This window comes from Trichophyton verrucosum (genome assembly GCF_000151505.1).
Source record: "Trichophyton verrucosum HKI 0517 chromosome Unknown contig00062_1.f1.exp, whole genome shotgun sequence".
In the NCBI taxonomy this organism is placed as follows: Eukaryota; Fungi; Ascomycota; class Eurotiomycetes; order Onygenales; family Arthrodermataceae; genus Trichophyton; species Trichophyton verrucosum.
Genome location: NW_003315598.1, coordinates 27,948 through 35,411, shown reverse-complemented (window position 1 = coordinate 35,411; position 7,464 = coordinate 27,948). Strand labels below are relative to the sequence as shown.

Here is a 7,464-nt window from a genome sequence, read left to right as displayed (position 1 = left end):
CGACATGCTGCTAATCGATGCAGGGTTCACGGTCGTCTGTCTTCCTTATCGCCCTGGACTTGACAGGGTTCGGCTCTCTAGCCTCGCCAGGCTGGTGGGTGCTGCTCAGCCTCCGCCAGAGTGTCCAACGATGCATGTCACCAACGGTGCAGCTGAATGGTCTACACCGTCATTATTCCAGGGCTGACAGATCGATAGTTATTAAATACGATAATATATGTGTTACATCGTGATGGGTGCCCTCAAAATGGCATTTCCTCGCGCAGCCAGCGGCAGTTGGTTATATATATGCGGCTTCGAACTCTCCTCCTTTCTCCAGCCTCTGCAGCACAACCTAGGGTTGTTGTTAACTATTTTATCCCCCCCGGGCTGCTCTCATTGATCAAAGAAACGAGACGAGGCAGCCAGTGGCTATTATACCCTCTTCCACCCAGCCAGCGTGACGAGTTCTCTTTCACCTCCTCGTCGCCGGTTCTGGCATCGCTCGAGAGCTAGCATCTCGTATATCCTTTGTTCAACCATCCAACTCCCCACCGCCGTCAAGAGGCTAAAGAGAAAACCGCGCATGAGTAAATAAGAACAAGGGAACGCACGGGGCCAAAAGCAAAGAGCATAGAGAAGATCCGGGGCCAAAAAGTCCAGATCTATTCGTTCGGCATAGCGGGACCACACCTATTAATACTATGCGCCTTACTGTGGTGCCTCGCCGTCCAACCAGATCAATATCAATATAACTACCGGCCAGGAAAGAGAGTAACTGAATACGCCTCATTCGCCCCCAAGCTCGCCCATCCATGGCCAGTCGGTAATGACCTGATACCGCATTTGATGATAGTAACCCGGTTGCTTGGGAACTACAGTAGACTGGGAAGCCAGGAGAGTATATATAGCCTTTTATTAAAAGGGCCTTCAAGTACCTGAAGATAGGCCGCTATCAAATCTGTTTCCTATTTATGCGCATTCCCTCCCCCTTTATCTCTTCTACGGTATTGAATGCTCTTGTTGTTTTCCTTATCTCGAGCATTGCAACCGCACCAAAGCCTATCATTTCACAAGGATAGTACTCCGATGGGGTTGTCATTCGATTGATAACGGTACATCTGGCACTTTTTCTATTTATCATACCTTATCTAGCGGGCACAGTTGTGCAGCCGAGACGATGATACCCCGCGAGATCATCGGATATACTTCCAGTCGTTCATCTGCTGAGCTGCAGAGTTCAAATACGAAAGGGTCAGCAGCAACAGCATCGGACCATCACACCGAACGGCTTAACTCCTTTACCTCGAGGAGAGAATCCCTGACAGCAGCCGAACGGGCGAGACGCAATTTGAACGCAAAGCTTGCCAACCCTCTCGCTGGACTTAGCCATGCAACCTTGAGAAGCCGGGGAAGCCGATATGCTCAGAAATATCAAATTGGAGATGACGATGATGTTCGGGCATTTGAACTTGGTGCTGTCCTGGCGCAAGATCCTGAGCAGTTTGAGAAGGTTGAAGGACTGACGAAGGAAGAATTGGACGTCCTGCGAAAGGAATTCACGAATCGTTGGTCACAGCCAAAGGAGATGTATTTGGTTATTGTGCTGTGCTCGATATCTGCTGCTGTTCAGGGAATGGGTAAGCTTTCCATTAACTTACCATGGAAAGGAGAAATCCGATGGCTAACTATTCAAGCAGACGAAACGGTTGTCAATGGCGCTCAGATATTTTACAAACCACAATTTGGCATCGATGACGACGACTTCAGATCAACGTGGCTTGCCGGGCTGATAAACGCTGCACCATATCTATGTTGCGCGTTAATCGGCTGTTGGTTGACCGTCCCTTTTAACCACTGGTTTGGTAGGCGAGGAACAATTTTCATTACCTGCTGCTTTTCCACCTTGGCCTGTTTTTGGCAAGGCTTCGTCAATACATGGTGGCATATGTTCATCGCGCGTTTCGCATTGGGATTCGGTATCGGCCCCAAATCAGCAACAGTCCCCATATATGCAGCGGAGACTAGTCCCCCTGCCATTCGAGGTGCCTTGGTCATGCAGTGGCAGATGTGGACTGCATTTGGTATTATGATGGGTTATGCTTCGGATCTCATTTTCTTCAATGTCCCAGATATCCCAAATGTTACAGGGCTAGGCTGGCGATTAATGATGGGTTCAGCCATGTTTCCTGCTATTCTAGTCTGTTGTATGGTGTTTATCTGCCCGGAATCTCCTCGCTGGTATATGAGTAAGGGAGCCCATCATAAAGCATATCAATCGATGTGTCAACTTCGGTTCAACAAAGTCCAAGCCGCCCGCGATCTATTCTATATGCATACTTTGCTCGAGGCAGAATCGACGATGAAACTCGGCCAGCCAAAGATCTTGGAACTCATCACCGTTCCGCGGAACAGGAGAGCCTTGGTCGCATCTGAAATTGTGATGTTCATGCAACAGGTGCGTATACGATGCACATATCTCCTGCCCCTTTTGGGATTACCTGCGCTGTACTGACGTCATTTTTCATGCATAGTTCTGCGGCGTTAATGTGATCGCATACTACTCCTCCGAAGTCTTCTTGCAGGCAGGCTACTCGGAACTGTCCGCCCTTGCCGCATCGCTCGGCTTCGGGGTAATCAACTGGCTCTTTGCCATCCCTGCCGTATACACGATCGATACCTTTGGTCGACGAAACCTTCTGCTCGTCACCTTCCCCTTGATGGGACTCTTTCTGCTCCTCACCGGCTTTGCATTCTGGATTCCTGATCATGCTGCCCAAACAGGGTGTGTTGCGCTGGGTATATACCTTTTCGGCATTGTGTATTCTCCCGGAGAAGGGCCGGTACCATTCACTTACTCTGCGGAAGCATACCCACTGTATGTGCGATCGTACGGAATGGCATTGGCAACTGCAACGACATGGTTCTTTAACTTTACCCTTGCAATAACATGGCCCAGCCTATTACGAGCGTTCACCCCGCAAGGCGCATTTGGATGGTATGCAGCCTGGAATCTCATAGGATTTGTCCTCATATTGCTCTTCATGCCCGAAACCAAGGGTAAGACCCTTGAAGAACTGGACCAGGTTTTTTCCGTCCCCACCAAGGTACATGCCCGCTGGGCGCTGAAACAGATCGTGTATGTTTTCAGGAAATATGTCCTGAGACAGAAAGGGTTGAAAGAGGCTCTGTTATATGAAAAGCCGGAAGGCAAGCCGATATCGCAATCAATGGAGGAACGGGTAGTGGGGTCGCCGCAATTTTTCGGCTTTCGATAAATGCGATACAACGACCGTATATATATATATTCTTAAGTTCTTTATGGTAATATAGGTTGGAGGACTGTATAAATACCCAGCGATCGGGGTTGGGGTTTGGTTGGATATTTGGCGTTGCGACTACGGGATGTTAGTTATTTGCCGGAGCATTGTTCACGAATAATGATAAACGTATGGAGGAGGCCTGAGACTATATATATTATTATATTGGGGGAATTTCGAATTGAACATAAATATCTGCCGACAAAAGCTGGACTTGAAATATAATCTGGAGGCATCGAATGAAAAGAGAGACAGTCGAGAATGATTATATAAGCGGTATTCTGCACGTGACTCTCATAACACAAAAACAGTTAGTGTGGATTATATCTTGGCATATCGGGTACCGCGCCTAAATTCCCATATTAAAACTAGCGTAAAAGTGAGTCATAAACTCTAATAAACGCCACAACGTGGACTAAGCGCGATATATATCGCTGCCGAAAGAGGAAGGAAGGACCAGCAACCAACTTGTTTATCCAAAGAAGTTTATTGTTGATATCAAGGTAACTCGCATCAAGAACTCTTGACAACCTCATAATGCTTATCTCTTCAGCATACCCTGTTTTCCTCTTGATTTAGGAGCACAATGGAAGCAAAACAGCTAACGACCTGTGCCCAGGTAGAGACGAAGATCCGCCAATGTGTCGAGCAGCGTCGACGCATCTACAGCCAAAGCTCCGCCATAACAATCAGATGGGAGAATGATGATACCAATGCAAAGACAGATGCTTTGTATTTCAAAGAGTTTGCCAGAATACTCGGCGTTAAAGATGTACTCGAGTGCGAGATTTCTGGCGCAGATACGGTCCCTAGCACGCATGTTGAAGGGGCGATCGCAACTTGCATAAAGAGTAGCTTTGCGGCCCAAAAAGATGGAGCACACCTTATTATCATTCACTATGCTGGCAATGGATTCTATGAGCCGAAGCAAGGACAATACTTCTACCCGACTGAAGACTCTTCGCAGCGATTCTACCTTCGATCCCTTCTGCACCATATCACTAACTTTGTGGAAATCGATGGACCGGCCTTCGACGTTGTTTTGATTATTGATTCATACTGTTCTCCATTCATTACTCCCGCCGTCCAACCAAGATCAGGCCAGACAATTGAGCTTCTTGCGCCCCTTGGGTATAGCAACGATAAATATCCCATGACTGTTGTCGAGCCCAGAAGATCTGCTGATATCACAAACACATTTTACATCAAGGATAGTCCAACTTCTAACGCAGTGGAAATTACTCGGTTTCAGAGACATGAATTTTGCTACCCTTCTTGGTGTCGCGCAAGAGGATGAGGCCATATACAACCCAATACACAAGTTTCTTGCTGGGTCTTTACCCATTAAGATCGGTATTCCACCACACGAGAATGATCTACCAGTAGATTCTCAGGAGTCCCAACCAGAGCCTGTTCCGGGGCAAATAGATGCCCTTATTACTTGCAGCATTGCTCATGACCCAGCCTTAGGCGATCTTGAAAGACTGACGCAATGGATAGACAGTATCGATCAGGGTATGAGGGTGTATATTCATTACGTGTCCGAACGCGGCAACGATGGCACACCTATTTTGGCCTTGCGAGCGCCATTTCACGTTTCCTGTGTATTGGAGTCCTTGCCTGGAGTCGTGTTGAAGAATCGAACCTACACTCGGTACTAGGGCACTTTTCCAATCTGCTTTCTTTGTCCTGAGGCTGTTGGGGATGGTCCTGGAGTTCATACGCCACGTTCGACAACGCCAGTCTGCACTCCGGATGAAAGTAGCTCTTATGGCTGTTGATTGTATTAATTATTCCTTCGGTTGTGTATGATAGCATGCTTATAGTGTTTTCATTCCTAATGGACAGACACGAAGCTGATGAATGGAATGCGTAAACAATCATCCCACTGTCTATTACGATGAAATAAAGTAATACTCCGATTGACCCACGCCGAAGTTGCAACTGCCAGGCACCGAAGACACCGATAAGGATGGAGAAAGGTAGGTATTGGGGGGCTCAGGTTTGATAGATAGTCCCCTCCAATGAAAGAAGAATAATGATAAAAATGAGACCATAAACAAGGAGACGCGTCCCAGACCCTAGCCGGTTATATTAAGAACAAAAGTAATGAAAAGGAGGAAGAAAAGGGAGGGGGGAAAAGGTAAGAAAAAAGAGAATAAGCCTTTAGACGCCGTTTTCCTTTTCAAGTCTTTCGCCGAACTCCCGCTTCTTAGCTGGGTCTAGAGCATCCCACTCTTTGACCAAAGCACGGTCGATGTCCTCGTCGGTAACTCTCTGACCGTATGACCGGACCAATGCTTCGGTTAAGCTGGCTCTCTTATAGTTAGTGAAGGCCTCAAAGGCGGATACATATCGATGAGGGGGTTCCCGTCCCGAAGTGGCAGGGGGGAAGCTGCTGAGATCGTTGGCGGATGGGTTCGCGCTGCTGGTATGGTGGTGGTCAACCTGCATAGTGTATGAGTCAGTTGGCCGATGCACTGCTGTATATTGTTGGGTAGTTGGAGTTGGAGTTGGATTGCTGTTATAAGAGGATGCTGTTCTAGGAGGAGTAATAGCCGGGGTATAAGTCGGGGTATACGTGTTGATGGGGGTTAATAGAGGCCCAGAGCGATTGCCACGTTGTTCAATTGCGTCCAGACATTCTTGTAGATGTGGAATATTGAAATGGTAGTGCCCTAGAGCTGATCGAAAAGAAAGATGAGGATAAGGTAGAGGAGTAGGAATGGGTGTAGGAGGAAGCGGAGGGCCGCGGTAACCCGGGCATGGTGTCACACGTGGAAGGGGAAGGATAGGGGGTTCATGTTGCAAGGGCGTTGAGTATGTAGACGGAGGGTAGCTTGAAATAGGAAAGGTTGTGCTAACTGAGTCCATGTTGCTATTGCTGTTGCCAGCATCGTTGATATTGGTACTATCGCCGGCGCCGTGGCCCGCAGGCCTCTCATCACTCTTGCGGCTTCGTTTTGGTCGTAGCGGACGTTCCTGTGGCTGGCGCATCCACGCAGCATCGTCAGTAACTGCTCGGAAGTACATGTCTGTCCTCCATCAGAAGGGAAGCAGCGGCATCTTACTGTAGGCGGATGGTGACCAGAGCTACCATCACTCTCTTCGCCCAACGCATCCAGGTCCTCTCCAGATCGCTTCTGCCCGGCCCTCGAGCGCTCTTCGTCTAGCAAATGGCCAGACTCCCTCATTAGCGCCGCTGCACGCCCCGTAACCTCTGATTCTCCCTGTCTGCCGCTGCCGTCAGCCATGCCCATGAGCACGGAGAGCCGTTCCAGCATCATGCACGACTCCAGGCGCATTTTCTGTATATATCTGATTCCCTGCGCATTCCGCAGACGCATCGCTTCATTGTGAGCCTCGACTTCGTCCAGTCTTTTCTTCAGCGCGATGCATTTGCGCTTGTAGGCTGCTTCGATGCTGGGGGGGTTCGGGTGCGGCGGCATCGACGCGTTCTGCGGGTTAGCGTGGAGGTTGGAGTCCGGCTCGCTGGCCATTATCGCATTAGCAGCTGGTATCAATGTATGCAGACGGGGGACAGATGGGCTCTCGGAGGTGTTTGGAGGTCCTTTGCAGGCAGTTCGAACTGTTTGATGGTAGCGTGTGCTGGGCTGGGCTGGGAGCAGGAGTTCCGCAAAAAAGGATGCTCACTAGAGGTCCAGGATATCAGTGAGCTGGCACGCAGGCTGAAGCCGGTCTTGGGGCGCTCGACAGGACGGAGGAGACAGAACAGACGGGCCTGGTGCTGCGGCGGCTGGTGATGCGAGTGTCGCGAGGGCGAAGATGGCTTGCTTGCTTGTTTGCGGGCGAAAAGTTGGAGTTGGTGAGAAGTTGCGAGCTTCTTGTGGCGCAAATCGCAAAGTTCGCCGCTAAACTACCAAGTAACTAGTAAAAACGACAACGACGACGACGACGACGACGGCTCAAGGTCTATATTGTGCATTTACAGTATAATCCAAGTCAAGACTATATATTTCCCATCTCTAAGTGACATGTTCAGACTCGATGGTGGCGGAGGCGGCGGTGATGATGATGATGATGATGATGATGATGATGGGTATATGAAAATGATAAGCAAGGGACAAACAGGTAGAAAGCTATCTATGAAATGATGAGAAAAAAACAAGCAAAAGGACACCAAATATCAGCTACATCCGTTCAT

At 48.9% G+C, this 7,464-nt stretch overlaps 4 protein-coding genes across 4 annotated transcripts; 3 read left to right on the top strand and 1 right to left on the bottom strand.

The window, feature by feature from the left end:
• Positions 1–1,159: 1,159 nt before the first annotated feature.
• TRV_00649 (MFS sugar transporter, putative) lies at positions 1,160–3,257 on the top strand (the record flags this gene model as incomplete). Its single annotated transcript, XM_003025148.1, has 2 exons — positions 1,160–2,437; positions 2,514–3,257. 2 exons carry the CDS (start codon positions 1,160–1,162, stop codon positions 3,255–3,257), a joined length of 2,022 nt encoding a protein of 673 aa, XP_003025194.1.
• A 628-nt stretch (positions 3,258–3,885) lies between these two features.
• TRV_00648 (uncharacterized protein) lies at positions 3,886–4,596 on the top strand (the record flags this gene model as incomplete). The annotated part of the gene is made up of 1 exon (XM_003025147.1): positions 3,886–4,596. One exon carries the CDS (start codon positions 3,886–3,888, stop codon positions 4,594–4,596), a length of 711 nt encoding a protein of 236 aa, XP_003025193.1.
• Positions 4,597–5,465: 869 nt separating this feature from the next.
• TRV_00647 (uncharacterized protein) lies at positions 5,466–6,799 on the bottom strand (the record flags this gene model as incomplete). The annotated part of the gene is made up of 2 exons (XM_003025146.1): positions 5,466–6,334; positions 6,397–6,799. 2 exons carry the CDS (start codon positions 6,797–6,799, stop codon positions 5,466–5,468), a joined length of 1,272 nt encoding a protein of 423 aa, XP_003025192.1.
• Positions 6,800–7,294: 495 nt separating this feature from the next.
• Positions 7,295–7,414, top strand: TRV_00646 (uncharacterized protein; the record flags this gene model as incomplete). Its single annotated transcript, XM_003025145.1, has 1 exon — positions 7,295–7,414. The coding sequence occupies one exon, from the start codon at positions 7,295–7,297 to the stop codon at positions 7,412–7,414; it is 120 nt and encodes a 39-aa protein (XP_003025191.1).
• Between the last annotated feature and the right edge of the window lie 50 nt (positions 7,415–7,464).